General features: G+C 35.1%; 1 protein-coding gene across 5 annotated transcripts in view; it reads right to left on the reverse strand.

Moving 5' to 3' along the window:
- Nucleotides 1-18,085, reverse strand: part of Tsga10 (testis specific 10) — a 109,966-nt gene that overhangs the window by 81,323 nt on the left and 10,558 nt on the right. For all 5 annotated transcript variants that reach the window (XM_020152274.2, XM_020152269.2, XM_074050339.1 and 2 more), the window contains 7 exons: nt 10,731-10,946; nt 9,428-9,493; nt 7,011-7,178; nt 6,464-6,619; nt 2,408-2,578; nt 2,243-2,320; nt 819-970 (listed from right to left, as the gene is read on the reverse strand). In XM_020152274.2, coding sequence (XP_020007863.1) covers nt 819-970; nt 2,243-2,320; nt 2,408-2,578; nt 6,464-6,619; nt 7,011-7,061 — 608 coding nt within the window. In that variant the 5' untranslated portion in view covers nt 7,062-7,178; nt 9,428-9,493; nt 10,731-10,946. The remainder of the gene's footprint in view (nt 1-818; nt 971-2,242; nt 2,321-2,407; nt 2,579-6,463; nt 6,620-7,010; nt 7,179-9,427; nt 9,494-10,730; nt 10,947-18,085) is intronic.

Below are 18,085 nucleotides of genomic sequence, written 5' to 3' on the forward strand. Positions count from 1 at the left end.
ATTACCTGTAGATTCAATAATATATTTCATGTTCACATGAACTAACACTTTCTATGCTCACTGATGCAATGAAATTCAATCTGATTGAATTTGTAGAACCTTTATTTTTGACATCAACATATAGTAAAAGTAAAACCAGTAACATAAGTTTTTCAAAAGATATTCTCCCATACTTACTGTCTAAGGCTGATTTGATAGTTCTGTTACCATACCAGTATCAGGAATTAAGCAATGTATTTAGTATTCAATTACTAGAAGTTCCATCACATGCTCCTATTTCTTTACTATGACTTTTTGTTATGTTCTAACTACTCTTCCTAAGCTACTATCAAACCCGTGCTTTATGCTTTCTTAGTGTTCTATCCCAGAACAGAATTGAAAATTATAAAAGTAACCAAGTCAAATATGCTCAGTACTCAAAAGGGCTTTATAAAAGCTATTTCAAACTGGGCATGAGTTTGAGGCAGGAGGATCATAAATTTGAGGACAGCCTTGGCTACACAGTGAGTGTGAGGCCAACCTGGGCTACAATAGTGAAACACTGCCTCAAAACCAAAGCAAAAGAAAACAGCTATTTCAGTTAAACTTGAGACATTCTGCAAATAAGATTAAAAATTATTAGAGCCTATGCTTCCTAACTGTCTGATTACCAGTTTGTGCTTGATCTTAGGGAAACTTCCATGTGTGCTGTTTCTACAACTGTTTTTCTTAATCCTCTCAGAAATTCAAGTAAAAAATAACTTAATTTTCATACACTTCTAAAAGCAGAGCTATTAGTTATAGTAAACTGTTAGTTGTTTCGTGGTAATTTAGTTTACCTCAAAGAATTATTCTCTGCTTTTTGTCTGCCAAGTTCACTTTCAGTATCCATTGCCTTTCTTGCTAGTGATTTCATTTCTTTTTCCACAGTGGTTATGGTTTCCTTCATTAAAGTCATATTTGACATTTGCTCCATACGTTCATCATCAAGCTATACAAGTAGAATGACAAAGTTACTGCCATCACTAAAAAGCCTCAGTAGTCTTCCTTCAGAGATATACTCCCTCTGTACAAACAGTGGTTTATGACATAATTTGCATAACATCATGATCATGTTAGACTTGGACACTATGAGAGATTTATGGATAAAGTATTATGTAATAGGAACAAAAACAAGTCATTGTATAGCTTATCAATAAAGCCTATATCAGTATATTAGTGTACCTTTTTAATCTAGTCATTTTGACTATATATATATATATATACATACTATTTACAAAAGGATTTCTAATTTGTTATCCAACATAAATAATTTACATATAAAGTAGGATTATGAAAATAAAAACTGTTTTCTCCTGTCTACAGGGTTTTTTACTTATAATAAATAGCACAGATAAATTTATAAATATATTCAGTTAAACTTGGTAACAAGAAGTAAAATTCTCTTAATTCTGTTCATATAGTCATAACATTTCAATTCTTTGATATTTTCATATCTGGCAATATTATCTTTAACAAAACACGAAGATAAGAAAGTTGCTAAGAAATAGTTAAAGGACTGGGTATTGTAGTGCCTGCCTATTATCCCAGCATTCAGAAGGTCAGCCTAGGCTACATAGGGAGGCTCTGTCAAAAGAGGAGAGAAGAAAGGCAGGGAGGGAAAGGAAGTTGCTAAAATTCCTGAGAATACATCTTAATAGATTTTTTAAAAGAACACATTTTGAAACCAAACACACACAAAAAACTTTACTCACATTTTAGAATAAGTGAAAAAGTGACATTTTACACCACACTTATCACCTTAAATATTTTAGAACTACAAATACTACCTTAAAAAAATAAACTAGCCAGGTGCTATGCTCACACCTGTAATCGTAGCTACTGCAGAGACAGAGATCAAGAGGACTGTGGCTGGAGGCCAGCCCCTGCAAACAGATCTCAAGACTCCATCTCAAGTAATAAAAAGCTGGGCATGGTGGGTGTAGGCCTGTTATCTCAGCTACATGGGGAGCATAAATAGGAAGATCAATGCCCAGGCCAGCCTGGACATAAAAGCCAGACCCTATCTCAAAAATAACCAACACAAAAAGGACTGGCGAGGCGTGGCTCAAGGGATTAAGTGCCTGTCTAGCAACCACAGGCTCTGGATTCAATTCCCTCCAAAAAAAAAAAAAGAGAGAGAAAAATAATAAACTTCTATGAACAGAGGAAAAAGGGAAGAGGGAAAGCCATAGTGAACTTATAGTCAAAGTGATTTTTTTACATTATGAACTGTACACTCCAGCTCTTCTATCCTTTGTTCCAAGTGAGCCTTCTCATTGAATGCTGTCTCTTGAGCAATCTGTTTAAAAAACAGAAACAAAACAGTGCTTTCAGTGTTACTGGATTTGACTTTCACATGTTTCAGACAGATAAAATTCTTTCACACCTTTAGCCTTTCCCTCAGACTATCTCGCTCTGTGGTCATTCTTCGTAAATCCGTGAAGGCAACATCTCTTTCAGTTTCCACCCGCCGAAGAATAGCATGCGCTGTTGTTGATTTAGGAGACTTACAGGTTTTCATCATTTCCCGCCGAAGTCGGGCAATTTCTTCCTGTGCCTATAATTTAAAGACATAGAATTTTTCAAAACAAGTGTTCAACTACACATAAATAAAGCTATCTTATCTAGCCAGTTAAAATGCAAACCTGTAGTAATATGCATGCAGCAAGGAAATGTTTCAAATTTTGGTTTTAAATGAGTTTTTACAAATAAATGCAAATGAAGCTTTTTGAGATGGGGTCTCACTATGTAGCCCACACTGGCCTCAAACTCATGATCCTCCTGCCTCAGTCTGTCAAGTGCTAGGAATTCAGGTGTTGTGCTCCCACATCCTGCTAAACGAAAATATTTAAATGGAAATTTGCTTTATAATAGTTTTACCAAAAACTTAAAATTAATTTGAAAGAAGTCATTGCAACAGAGAATGTTCTGCTAAGAAATATTTGGTATACTCCATTTATCTATTTAGAGGTATAAATTTGAATTCAACACAATTCAGAATACTGGTTTAATGAACATTACCATTGTGTTTATCCTGTTTAAGTGTTTATGCTGCTTCCATGTCCTGGCTACTTTTACCCTGCCAGAAAGGTATACCAGTCCTGACAGCCCAACGTCATCTCTACAAATGCTCAAATCCTTTGTGCATCCACAGATGATTCCAAATTCTACCTTGCTATGTAATTCTCTTTTCTTCCTCTTGATTTTGAACACTTATCTATTCAGGTAGTCTCTGAATTTCAGAGGTATCCGTAACTAAGTCTTCACAAGAACCCCAGACCACATCTTTTAGTGTCTTCTAAAATCTCCCCAACTCAATGATAACTATTTCTTCTCTCCTTGAATAGTTCCCCAAGACCCCCAGCTTGCCTTCAACCATGTACAGACCCCTTAAATTAAAAACCTGTCATTTAATCCTGCTGCATCATTTACCAAGCTATGACTCTTCTTTCTGTGACACAGTTTTTTAAAATGCCATCTGTATACATTATCAATAATTCCTTTCATCTACTCTCTTACCCCAGTGTGACCTAGATCCCCTCCACCACCACCACTCTGCAGAATTTCAACTAAAAAGCTCACCAAATCTATTGGCCTTTTCTCAGTTACTGCTTTTCTTAATACTTTCACAACATCTGATGCTATTTTCAACACCCTTCTTCTTAGGATTCTCCCCTCCTTTGGGCTTATAAAATCATTGTACCCTCAATCTGTCTTCATCTCTTTCAAAAATCTCTCTGCCTTCGAATATTACACCTTGATTCTCTGCTACATCTATGCTTTCTCATTTAGAGAGTTCATTAACTCTGAGGGCTCAAAGCTTGCCTCTAAGCTGATGACTTCTAAAGATAAACACTCAGCACCTGCTTCTGGCCTCACTCCATAATGAGTTCTCTCTTACTGCCTAATAGCAGTTATTACCATCATCTTACTCCAGCAGTTTGAAACTCTCTCCAACTACAAATGACTTTCCTATTTTTCCTCTTATTACCACAATTCTCTCAGTCATTCAAGACAGAATTTCAGCCATTTCCATTTCTCCCTCCTTCCTAAAGTCAAATCTTGTCAAGTCTTCCTTCAGGTCTTTGTTTTCACTGATAGCACCCTTGCATAGTCCCACAATGCCTCATGCATGGACTACTGTAACCCTTCTAAGGAACCCACGGTCTCTCCCTCCTCTAACTCTCCTGAAGGAAAAATTGTTACCTAATATGGAAAAATCACATAGGAGATAATTAAAAATTGATACTAGGGTAAAACTGTAAAACTGCCTCTTTGGTCACATTTTTCTTGCCTTCAATAAATTTTCCAATGCTTTAAAAATTATAAAACCCTACCTTAGGTCCTCTGAACAGCCCCTACTATTAAAGTCTAGAAGTCAACTAGTTATATAAGGCTTACAGCCTGCTTCCTGACTTCATTATAAACCAAGAATATTTTTTATATTTTTAAATGACTGGAAAAAAATCAAAAGAACATTTTCAAACAGTAAAAATAATATGATATTCAAGCTTCAGTGTTCAGGAAGTTTTATTATAATAGTCAAAACTTATTCATTCATATATTGTCTATGGCTACTTTCTCCCTATTGCAATCTGAAAAGCTGAAGATATTCATTACCTGGGCCTTTATAGAAAAAGTATAGATTCCTGCTCTAGTTCAATCTCCCTTTCTAGGCTTCGCTGCCCCATGCTCCAGTGACACATACAGTCTAGTTCAAAGCTTGTCAATTTATCTGCTGATTTTCCTACCTTTATTCTTTGCCTTGTACCATTCCTTCAATCTGGATGTTCCTCCTTGCCCCTTTCTGGATTTTAGCAGCTCAAACTCCACAAAGGTTTCCTTGATCACCATAACTAAAAACACCCAATTCTTTTTTTTCTCCTTATATATTCTAGACTACTTATTTTATAGTAATAAAAACCCCACTACATTACACATTTATAGAAAACAGGGTCTCCTTCTTACCATTTTTACATCACTTACAGAGTAGTAAACCTAGAGCCATACAGAGGGAAGATGTTAATTTCTTTAAATTTTTTGACATTTTAAAAACAGATTATGTTGATTAAATATTTATTGGATAAACAAGCTGTATGATTAATAAAAGTCATATAATTTTAAGCTAGAAAGTAGAGATAAACTACAAAGTGATTTTAATCTCTAAAATTCAGCAGATTATATGGCAGTTTCAAAAGTGATGTGATAAGTGTTTTAGGCTCCAAATCCTGATCTTTTTACTTCAAACTTATCACAACCTATCATTTAATACTTGTTTCCTTTTTCTTTTCCTTCTAGTTTTTAAGGTGCTATGGACCAAACCTGAGGCCTAACACATGCTAGGCAAGCATTCTACCTCTGAGCTATACTCTCAGGCCCATCCTCCTTTATTTGGTAGTGCTGGGGTTTGAATCTAGGGCCCAGTGCTTGCTAGGCAGGTTCTCTACCACTTGAGCTATACCTCAGCCCTTTTTTGCTTTAGATGTTTTTCAGATAGGGTTTCATGCTTTGCCTGAGGCTTGTCTCAGACTACAATCCTCCAACATATGCCTCCCACATAGCTGAGATTATAGATGTGCCCCACCATGCTTGGCTTGTTTGTTGAGATAGGGGTCTGACTTTTTGCCCAGGCTGGTCTTGAACTACAGTCTTCCTGATCTCTGTGTCCTGAGTAGCTAGAATTACTAGTGCACACATCTCATCCCTGCCTTCATTTCTTATTCCAAAAATCAGACTAATTTATGCATGTATATAATATTTTACAGGCTATGGAAATAACATGGATATTCTATTTATACACATGTGTGTAATGTGTACTCATGCACTTACTATATTGTAAATGTATTACCTTTCATTACAAGCATCTTAAGAACAGGCTTGTGGATGTAGCTCAGTGGTAGAGTACTTGCCTGGAATGCATGAGGCCATGAATTTGACCCCCAGCACCACAATGAAAAAAAAATATCTCAGCCAGACACGGCAGCACACTCCTGTAATCCCATATACTTAGGAGATAAGAGATAGGAAAATCATGAGTTTGAGGCCAACAAGGGCAAAGTTAACAAGACCCCATCACAGAAACAAAATACAAAAAGAAAAGGGCTGTGGGTGTGCCTCAAAAGGTAGAGCACTTGCCTAGCAAATTCAAGACCTTGGGCTCAATCCCTAGTACCACAGAAACTTGGGATTGGGGGGTGACTAGAGGTGTGGCTCAAGAGGTAGAGTGCCTGCCGAACAAACATGAGGCCCTGAGTTCAAACACTAGTGCCAGAAAGAAAGGAAAGAAGGAAAAAGAATATCTTAAGAACATATGTAATTCCCAAATGTTAGATTAATTTGATTTGTAGGTTTAAGCACTCTAATAGAACTTATAGAAGAATTAAATACTCTAGGAAGTGAAAGCCATTAATTAAATAATTTGTTTACTTAAAAATAAGTTTACCTGTTCATAAAGAAGAAAGGTCTTGTCTCTCTCAGATGTAAGAACCTTGACATTACCCTGAATTTCTGCCAAATGACGCTCATACTTTTCCAGCATGCATTTAAGTTCTTCACGATCTCTTGTTGTCTTCAAAAGCTCTACATCACAGTTTGCACCCTACAATTATTATGCAAGAAATCTGAAATTCCTCTTTGACATATGGTACTAATGAAAAGCTGCTAGAGATGGCAGTACACGATCTCTACTTACATAAATATGACAACATAGTGAAAGGAAATAATAAAGAATAAGTAACAAAATCCCACCTGTTTTATAACAGCTTCATCCCAAACTGTTCCAAATTTGTCTGATTATCTCCTACCCACAACTTACACTGCAAATAGAAAACCAATAATTTTGTCCACTATGCTATTGAAGGAACCTGTTTCCCAACCTCTTTGATAGAGCAATTCACTCCAAATCAAAACAAATTATATCCAGATCAGGTAAATCAAAAAATGAAATTCAGTGCTTAAGCAACAAACTCTAAAATATTTATCAAACCTACCCGGGAAGATGGAGATGGGCGTCTTGGACTTTTAGATCTACTTCTGATCATTTTTCTCAAATTTTGAGCTTCACTTTTATAGTAATCTCTGTCTGCTTCTAAAGTCTTGACAAAGGAATCGAGTCTAGAAGGAGATTTATTTTGTGCTTTTTCAGTCTTTAAAATTATCTTCAAGGAGAAAAAAATAGGTATTATTTCAAGCTAAACATCCTTTTCTAAATGAAAACAAATAAAATCTTTAAAAATGTTAACTATGGCATTTTAAAAACAGAACACTTAAAAATGGTTCATTAATAGTTTTTAAAAAGCAATTAATGGTTTTCTTTTTCAATATTTCTAGATGTGCTATATATTTTTTTATTAAAAGCTCCCCTAAACTGTTGGTGAGAATGTAAACTAGTACAACCACTCTGGAAAAAAATTTGGAGGCTACTTAAAAAGCTAGACATTGATCTACCATTTGATCCAGCAATACCACTCTTGGGGATATACCCAAAAGACTGTGACACAGGTTACTCCAGAGGCACCTGCACACCCATGTTTATTGCGGCACTATTCACAATAGCCAAGTTATGGAAACAGCCAAGATGCCCCAGCACTGACGAATGGATTAAGAAAATGTGGTATCTATACACAATGGAATTTTATGCAGCCATGAAGAAGAATGAAATGTTATCATTTGCTGGTAAATGGATGGAACTGAAGAACATCATTCTGAGCGAGGTTAGCCAGGCCCAGAAGACCAAAAATCATATGTTCTCCTTCATATGCGGACATTAGATAAGGGCAAACACAACAAGGGGATTGGACTTTGAGCACATGATAAAGCGAGAGCACACAGGGAAATATGAGGATAGGTAAGACATCTAAAAAATTAGCTAGCATTTGTTGCCCTTAACGCAGAGAAACTAAAAGCAGATACCTTAAAAGCAACTGAGGCCAATAGGAGAAGGGGACCAGGAACTAGAGAAAAGGTTAGATCAAGAAGAATTAACCTAGAAGGTAACATGCACGCACAGGAAATTAATGCGAGTCAACTCCCTGTATAGCTATCCTTATCTCAACTAGTAAAAACCCTTGTTCCTTCCTATTATTGCTTATACTCTCTCTTCAACAAAACTAGAGGTAAGGGCAAAATAGTTTCTGCTGGGTATCGAGGGGGTGGGGGGGAGAGGGAGGGAGCAGGGTGGGTGGTAAGGGAGGGGTGGGGGCAGGGGGGAGAAATGACCAAAGCATTGTACACACATATGAATAATAAAAAATCTAAAATAAGTAAATAAATAAAAGTGCCCCTAAATCCACTTGATCATTTTGAAGGAAAAAATGGTAAAAATACATCAGATTCCAGAAATATCCACAGACCTAATACAAGTCTTGGAAATGAAATTAATTTGCTTTAGAAAAACTAATATGGCACTATTAAAGCATGTGTTATAGCATCTAAGTTTTGTTGATAATTGTTCAACAAACAAGATATTCCATACTTCCAAGTGCATTTTCTGTGAACTTCAGTTTAATATATTTAGAAACATTTAAGACTTTTTTACACTTATTTTACAAATACTTTACAGACATACTTGCAATGTTTTAGGTATTTTTAAAATTTTTTTAAAATTATTATTGTACTGGGATACATTGTGATATTTACCAAAGTTCTTATAATATATCATAGTTAAATTCACACCCTCCATCATTCTTGCTTTAGGCATTTTTAATGATAAAATAAAAATGTTGAAAAAGAAGAGTTTTCATTTTGTAATGTTAGATAAATAAAACATATACATTAGACATTTATAGCCTTAAAACATTAGCAAGGGCAATAAAATTTAATGTATAGACAAATGCACGTTATATTTTGAGAGTTAAATTCTTCAGAGCCATTTTATTTATTTTTGACTTATCATATATTAGTAATACAAGGGGATTTCATTGTGATAATTCCATACATTCACATAGTATAACTTGAACAAGTTCATCTCCTCATATATTCCCATTCCCACGCCCTCTCTTTAAAAAAAAACAAAACCCATTTGGTGGGTTTCATTATGCTCTCTTTGTATGTATACATGCAGCAGATTTCCATCCTCTTCACCCCTCAGTATCCTTTCCTTTCTGCATCCCCCCAAAGCCATCATTTTAATTCAAGTAACAGCTAAAGCCATTTGTGCAGCAAATCAAAAGTGATTCTCTTCCTCTAGAAGATGAAGTAGTGATGAAATGGAACAAGAAAAGCATTCTTCTTACAGACGAGACCATCCCTATGGCCCTAACAGCAGGTGATTTTAGAAAAAAAAAAATTTATTATTCACAAAAGGTTCATATGAGAGCCCAAACATGGAAACATGTATGTAATTCTTTTTTGTAACTTACCAAATAAAAATGATTACTTAATATATATTTATGAAAAATGCACTTACTGATCTAAGCCTTTTTATTGTATCTTCCAATACTGTTATGTTATTTTGCTGGCAAATGCGTTCAATCTGAAAAATGAGAAACAATTTCTGTCATTTACATTAAAGATGCTGAAACTGATTTAATTTGAAAAAACATCCAAAAAAGAAAGCTATTTGAAAATAAAACAGGAAGACATTGAATATTTTAAGGAAAAGGTAACCTACCTTTGCTGGTAAAAGAATCAAGGATGGAAATCTGCAGTTTCTTTAAATTATTCAGTGTTTTACATAAAATGTTAATAGATTATATTTTACCAAATTTCTCCCCACACATTGGACCAAAATGTTAATATTAAAAAATTACTGGAATAAAAGAAGTTTTTCCAAACTGTCCATTTAGAGAGACTGCATTCTCCTCTGAACAATTTTAATAGCTTAGTTCAATCTAATGTACAAAATAGTTTTGTATCAATTTTATAACACTGAACATACCTAGTCTTATAGTATAACTAACTACAGTCATATTTAGACTACGTGTACATTGTATGTTACAAAAGAGCAGTGACTAAGTTTTTGTGCAAGTTCTTTGCTAAAAGTTGGCATATAAATTCAGTGAGTGTATTTTTAAATTCATTAACTTCCCCCTCATTATCCTAAACTAAGAATCATCACTCTTTTTTTTTTTTTTCCCTGCAGTGCTGGGGACCAAACCCAGAGCCTCACACATACTAGGCAAGCATTCCACCACTGAGCTACACCTAGCTCCAATTTTTCTTTAATCTCTTCTAAGATTTCTCTGGCAGCCATAGTTAAGTTTATGAACTATTAAGGGGTTCTATTGTTTGGAATATAACTTACAGTTTGGATAAGCTATGTATAGCTTTGAATTGTTAATTCAAGTAAAAAGGGCTAGGGGCATAGCTTATAAGTGGTAGAGTGCCTGCTTAGTTAGTTTGATGCCAAGTTCAAAACAGTACCACAAAAAAAAAAAAAATCCAGTGTGGAATAAATTGTGTGCATGAAAATAAACAAATGGAAATAAATATGTTTGCAAATATCTGCAGAAAGAGAGCAGGACTCTTTTTACAGAACATTCTTTATGCTTTTAAGTTCTTACAATAATACATGTTACTTAGAAAACTCCTGGCATAAAAATCTTTAAAGAAATAAAACATGAGAAATAGTATAATTTAATCTCTTAGTATAGACCTTAGTATGTCAAATCTAAAAAGCCTACAAATGATATGAGAATGTTACTTTTCTACTGCATTTAATTACATGTATAAAGCAGAACTAAAATCCTAATCAGTGCTAAATCTAGTACCTTTGCTTCTTCAAGTTCCTTGTCAGCGGTATCCACAACAAAATTTTTCTCTTTTTCTAGTTGCTCCGCTAGTTGGCCAATTTTAATCAATTCTTTACAAAGTTGCTCATTGTGGGTGGTTAAATCATCTACTTGACTGCTTACCACCTCCTTACTATCCAAGAGTTTCTTAACATATTCTTCCAAGCCATGATTTGTCTGTTTGAGATCTTCAATCTGTTATAATTAGAAAATCACATTAAAAGATTTCCTTATCTCCGCTCTGAGGAGAACAACTTGGTGACTGGAATCAGAAGGGAGATTTTCTTCCCTGATATTTTTGTACCATGTGGATTTTGTATCTTGTATTCACATCATATGTGATTACCTATTTGAGAAAAAAATCTTGAGTATTCACAAATGTTTACTTATTTATTGTGGTGCTGGGGATTGAACCCAGGGCCTCATGCATGCTAGGCAAGCATTCTCCCATTGAGTCACATCCCCGGCTCAAAAATTTAAAAAATTTATAGCTCAAAATTCTAGTTTGAGAGAGAGAGAGACACGGGCAGACAGAAAACATAAAGTTGGGCTAGTGGTGCACACCTGTATTCTCAGTTACTTGGGAGGAGGAGGCAGGAGGATCATGAGTTTGAGACCAGACTGGGCAAAGTTAGGGAAATCCTTTTCTCAAACACAAAATTCAAAACAAAAGGGCTGGGGGTATGGGTGAAGTATAGAGTACTTGGAAAGTGAGGGGCCTTGGTTTCAATTCCCATAACACCAGGGGAAAAAAATTTTTTTGAGTACCATTGTTTTTTAACCAAACTATTCAAAAAAGCAGTCATATATTTATATCTTCAGAAATGAAACCAAAGTCCTGAAATTCATTTAAATAAATAATATCATTAAAATTCTATAGAATTAAATTTCTAGTTACTGTTATCAAAATATGTTAACTCTTTAGAAAAATCCTTTTGGATGTAGTAACTTACTTGACTAAGCTAAATACCAAATCAATCAAGTATCTGCTGACTAATGTGGAGGATCACAGCTTTCCTTCCCAACCCACTATCAAACCATCAACAGATGAAGAAAAGGGCCTGTTTTATCACGAAGGTATCCAAATGCCTTTAAAGAAAAAAAAATACATTAGATCCATTGAACAACTATCAGGAGCCATATTAAATTCCAAAGGTGTAAACACAGGTTAAGTACCTGTCCTCAGAATCTATGTTTAAGGAAATACAGTATCTTAAGTGCAACAACAAATATCTATGAGCTAAAGTAGTGGCACAAATACTTTCTCACAGTATTTTTCCCTCATGTATTTAACTATTATTTATTGAGCACCTACTGTGTAACTGTGTTGGTAAACTGTAGAAGAGGTTAAAAAAAAAAAAAAAAAAACCTCTCAAAAACAAACCAGAAGAATAGTCTAAGTCTTTCAGGAACATTCTTCTAAAACGTCAAATAGGACCGTTTACTTTACAAACATAAAGTTTATAATTTGTCAGTATATAGAGAATATCCTTTATAGGTCATGAATTATTTTTAACTAAATGTGCTACAATGCCATATTTTAAAATATACACTAAGAAGCATGTGTCAGTATTTTAAGCCAATCCTTCCTTTGGCATTTTGAAGGTACATTAATTTAAGAGCTTTAGAGGCAAAGTATATAAAGTATCAAAACCAGGAAACAAAAAAAATGAAGAATGTTTAAGACACAAAAAGGGAACCTATGAACACACTATTTCCTTTTATCACACGAGCCTGAATTTCAGAAATACCTGCTACTCTTTTGGCCCAATCCCGTATACTGATAAAAAAAATTCTTTGAAAATACAAATTTGAAGTCATTCCTATAACCTTATGGTGCCTGATCACATTCCAAATATGATGAAAAAATGCCATTTGTGGTCCTAGTTCTATTCACCTGACCAGCCTAACTCCCTACCGATATATATATATATATACCTAAGCTGTAGACATACTATAAGAAACAATCTCACTAAACTAATTTTAAAACACATTTTAGGGAGGTTATTGATGTTACACATTGTATGTCACCAAATCCTCTTTAGGAAGATCTTGGGGTAAAAGTTCATTTAGGCCTCAATTTTAGGAAAATACATTCCTCTTTTGCAAAGTTGGTTTGTTCTTACCCTAATGGCCATGAGTTATTTAATACTTCCTTTTTGCCTTTTCCTCATAGGCAGCAGGAATGCTGTCTAAGGCCGCCTCCAGACAAAAATACAAGATCCTGCCTGAAAAATAAAAAAAAATGCAAAAAGTGCTGGGAGTGTGGCTCCAGTGGTAGAGCATCTGCCCAGCAAGAGTTCAATTCCCCACCACTGCCTCATCTGATTTATTTTTAAAGATGGGTATAGCAGCATGCACCTGTCCCAACTACTCAGGAGGCTGAGGTAGGAAGATAGCTTAAGCCTAGGAGTTCAACACCAGCACAAACAGCATAGTGAGGCTTCACCTCAAAAAAAAACAACAAAAGGCAGAAACAACCAAACTTATTTTTAAACAACTAAAGATTCACAGGAAAGTTGTGAAAGTAGATGTCTCCTGTGTCCTTCCCTAGTTTTCCCCAATAGTTGTATCTTAAATATGAAACCCAGAGACTTAAAATTGATACAATATGTTCAATTGACACAATATGTTCAAGTTGTTCTATTTTGTTTTCTCACAAGTGATGACTGTTCAAGATACAAAACCATCCCATCACCACAATGATTACCCTCTTCTACCCCTTTATAGTTATATCCTCTTTTTGAGAATGTTAGGATGTCATCTTGAGATTTTTTTTTTCACTCAGCACAATGCTCCTGAGTTCCATCCAAGTTTTTATGTAGATCAATACTTTGTTCCTATTAATATCTGAGTCATATGCTATGGTATGGATTAACACAAATCAACCATTTACTGAAAAAAGTAATGAAAAAAATGTACCTCCACCCAGCACAACAATAATAAATTTTTTTTAAAGTAAACTTTGGTTGCTTCCAGTTTGGGGCTGTGACAAATAAAACTCCTTTAACAACTGTGTATAGGTTTTGAGTGCATAAAAGGTCAAATAGTTCATGAGACCCCACCTCCAAAAATAACTACACCAAAATGGACTAGAGGTGTAGCTCAAGCAGTAGAACATTTACTTTGCAAATACGAAGCCCTGAGTTCAAATCCCATTTCCACCTAAAAAAATTGGCAAACTACTTTGCAGAGTGTCTGTACCATTTCACATCCTCATCAGTAATGGATGAGCAGCCCAATTTCTCCTAATCTTTGCCAGCATTTATTACTGTCACTGCTTTTTATTTTAGCAATTCTTATGGCTGTATCGTTGTTGCATCCTGGTCTTAGTTTGCATTTCCCTGATGTTTAGAGAAGTTGTACATCTTTTTTATGAGCTTATGTGTCAGCCATACAGTCTTCTGTGAAAGATCGTATGTCCTTTGCACACTTTCTAATTGAATGATTTGCTTCTCACTGATGAATTCTGAGTTCTTCATATAAATGAGTCATTTAGCACAGGCAGTTTGTAGCTTATCTTTTCACATGTAATGGTCTTTCACAGAGCAAAAGATTAAATTTTGAAAATGACTTAAAGGACAAAGACATTGTGTTTTATCATGATAGTTATGTTTTCTGCTGATTTTGTCAGCAGACTACTTAGAGAACTGAGTCCTAACTAAATGAGCATTACTATATACATAAGATGTGTTCGTACATTAGGAAATCAGTCTATTTGGGATCACCAACACTGTCCCCCTAAACTTGTAAGAGATCTAAAGTTTTGATTTTTATTTCTGTAGGAATGTTTCCTACATGGTTTGTCTCCTCAGTCATTGTCCATAGGACTTTGTAAGTCAAAGGAATATGCAGGCATAAAGTTTTGATTTTTGTCAATGTTTTACACCTATTATCTCAAGGATTCTAAATTTTACTGAATAATTGAAGTAGTATGTACATATAACATCTGTGTGTGTCTATGATGCTAATTGTTGCTATCTCCTTTGTATGCTAAATGCATTTATGTGCCCCAAGAACATGTCTTCTAAAATACAAATTAGGAAATGACTTTATCAAGCTGATGTCCTCCAAATTAAAATGGTAATGCTAGCCTTTTCCAGGTTTGTGTCCAGGTGTTCCTAATTGCAACAAGGAGAGCTTGATAGTGCTGATATAAGGCTGTCAATTGTAATTATTATTCTAAAATGCTGTATGGAATTAAATAAGGACAATGTTCTGACAACTGCTAAACTGCTTTTCAAAATTCTAACATTGGCTATTCTAGGACCTCACCTAGAAAGAATTAAATGTAAAAATGGACTTCAGTCTTTCTTGACATCTCTTTCTGAGATAAGCTACATCACTTCTAAAAGTGCCTTTCTAGAAAAATTTTACTTTTCTTAATAAACTTTGCTACTATTTTCACAAAACAGATTAAATTTTGATGATGTCCAAGTTATCAATTTTTTCTCTTATGAATCATGCTTTTGGTGTCATAACTAGGAGTTTCTTGCCAAGCCCAAGGTCCTCTAGTGTTTTGTGTTTTTTTAGTGGTCGTTCAAGGAATTACATCATATAGAAACCTTACCTCCCTTTATGTCCCCTTTATGAATAAGATAGTTATTTTAAATATTTATTCTACATGCTTTAAGAACCACACTCAAACAGTCAAATACAATTTTTAAAACTAAATGTAAATTTAAAAATAAAGAAAATTCTATTCCATTTACCTGATTTTTGCTCTCTATATTGTACCTAATGTTTCTTCTTTTTTCCTCTTTTTCCAATAGTCCTTCATTTCCTTTCTGGTTAGAGAAATTCCTTTAGCTATTATTTTGGTAGTTCTACTAGAAACAAATTCTTGATTTTGTCTCATGTGAGAATGTCTTAGTCTTGGTTTTCCCTCCATTCTTCAAGGATATTTTTGCTGGATGTAGAATAATGAGTTGACAGTTCTTTTTTTCTAGTATTTAAAAGATATTGTACCACTTTCTTCTAACCTTCATGGTTCCAAATTGTAAAAATCTACCATCTTTTGAACTGGTGTTCTTTCATAAACAGGCATTTTTTTGTCTTTAATTTTCAGAGTTTGGTTATGAAGAGTCTGCACGTGAATTTCTTTGTTCACTTACCTAATTCTATAATGCATTTTGTGTCTTTGGTGACTAATTAGGGGAATTTTCAGCTATTGCCTCTTTTAACATGTTTTCAGCTCACCCTTCCCTCTCCTTCTGATACTCCAAACATTAGAGCTTTTGTGATACTTCCACCTGATTCTAAGGTTCTATTCGTATTTCTCCAATCTATTTTCCCCTGTGTTGTTCAGATCAGGTAGTTTCTATTTTTTTCTATTCTTACATTCACTGTGCCATTGCTCTCCATTCTGTTATTTGAGAAGACTGAATTTTTAATTTCAGTTGCTATATTTTAAAACATCCTTATTGTGGTATAATATACATAAAATTTACCATTTCAACCATTTTAAGCATACAATTCAGTGGCATATATTCACAATGTTGCACAACCATTACCATTAACCATTTTCAGAATTTTCATCATATCCAAAAACCTCTTTACATATTTAAACAATAAATCTATCTCCATGAATGTGCCTATTCTAGGTATAAGTGGAATCAAGCAACAGTTGTCCTTATATGTCTGGTTTACTGTACTTAGGATAATGTTTTCAAAGTTCATCCATGTTATAGCATATTTTTTGGCAGTACTGGGAACTGAACTCAGCTCCTTATGTTGCTAGGCAGGAACTCTACCATTTAAACCATGCTCCCAGCCCTTTTTTGCTTTAGTTATTTTTTGGAAAGAGTCTCAGTGCTTTTTTCCCAGGGCAGGTCTTGAACAATAGTACTCCTATCTACACCTCCTGAGTAGATGAGATTACAAAAGTGTACCACCACATACAGCTTGTTTGTTGAGAGGGAGGTCTCACTAACTTTTTGCCAAGGCTGGCCTTGAACCATGACCCTCCCAATCACTGATTCCTGAGAAGCTGGAACTATAAGCACACACCACTATGCCTAACTAGAATTTGATTCCTATTTAAGGCTCCAAAATATTCCTTTAGGATGGAGTGGCTTAGGTAGTAAGAGTGCCTAGCAAGCATGATGCCTGAGTTTAAACCCCAGTGCCACCAAAAAAAAAAAAAAATTCTTTTGAACATAAATATCACATCTTGGTTTTTTGAGATGGGGTCTTGCTACGTTGCCCAGACTAGCCTTGTACTCTGGGCTCAGGTAATCCTTCTGCCTCAGTCTTCTGAGTAGCTGGTAGTACACATGTGTTGCCACAGCACCCAGCTATATTTTGTTTATTCATTTGTTGATAGACATTTGAGTTGTTTCTAACTTTTGGTATGTGAATAATGTTCTTTTGAGCATCTGTAAGTATCTATTTGAGTCTCTGTCTAGGAGTAGAATAGCTGGATCATGTGGTTATTCTACGTTTAACAATTTGAGGAACCACTGAACTATTTCTAGCTATGGCTGCACCATATTCCATACCCATCAGCAATACAAAAGTGCTCCTGTTCACCAGTTTCCTCACCAACACTTGTCATTTCTGTTATTCTAATAGATATGAAGCGGTACTTCATCATGAGCTTTGACTTGCACTTCCTTAACAGATGATGATGTTGAGCATCTTTTCATGTAATAGAGAAATGCCTACTTAAGTCTTTTGCTTAAGTACTGGGGTTTGAACTCAGGGCCTTGCACTTGCAAGGCAGGCACTCTACCACTTAAGCCATACCCCAACTCTTTTTTGCTGTTTGTTATTTTTCAGATAGAGTCTCACATTTTTAACAGGAGCTACCCTCAAACAGAGATCATCCTACCTACTCCTGTATAGCTGGGACCACTGCTATGGGCCACCATGTCTGGCTTATTTTGGTTGTAATGGTGTCTCACTAATCTTTTGCCTGGGCTGGCTTCAAATCTTGATCCACCCAATCTTGTAGCATGATCCTCCTGATCTCTACCTCCCAAGTAGCTGAAATTACAGGTGCAAGCCACTGCACCCACTCCCTTTGCCTCTTTTTTAATTGTACTGTTTTGTTTTGGTTGAGTTGTAGTTCTTCACATATTCTAGACACTAAGCCCTGATCAGATGTATGCCTTGGAAATATTTTCTCCCACGTATTTTTGTAATAGATTTTCCTGAAGAGAAGTTTTAGGTTTACAGAAAAACAGATCAGGAAATACAGAGAGTCCCCACATACTCTCCCCCAACTCCAGTTTCTCCTATTAGTTATATCTTATACTGGTGTGGGACATCTGTTAAAATTGTTGAATCAGTATTGATACATTATTAACTAGGATACATGGTTTACACTAGTT

Source organism: Castor canadensis, chromosome 12 (assembly GCF_047511655.1).
Source record: "Castor canadensis chromosome 12, mCasCan1.hap1v2, whole genome shotgun sequence".
NCBI lineage: Eukaryota > Metazoa > Chordata > Mammalia > Rodentia > Castoridae > Castor > Castor canadensis.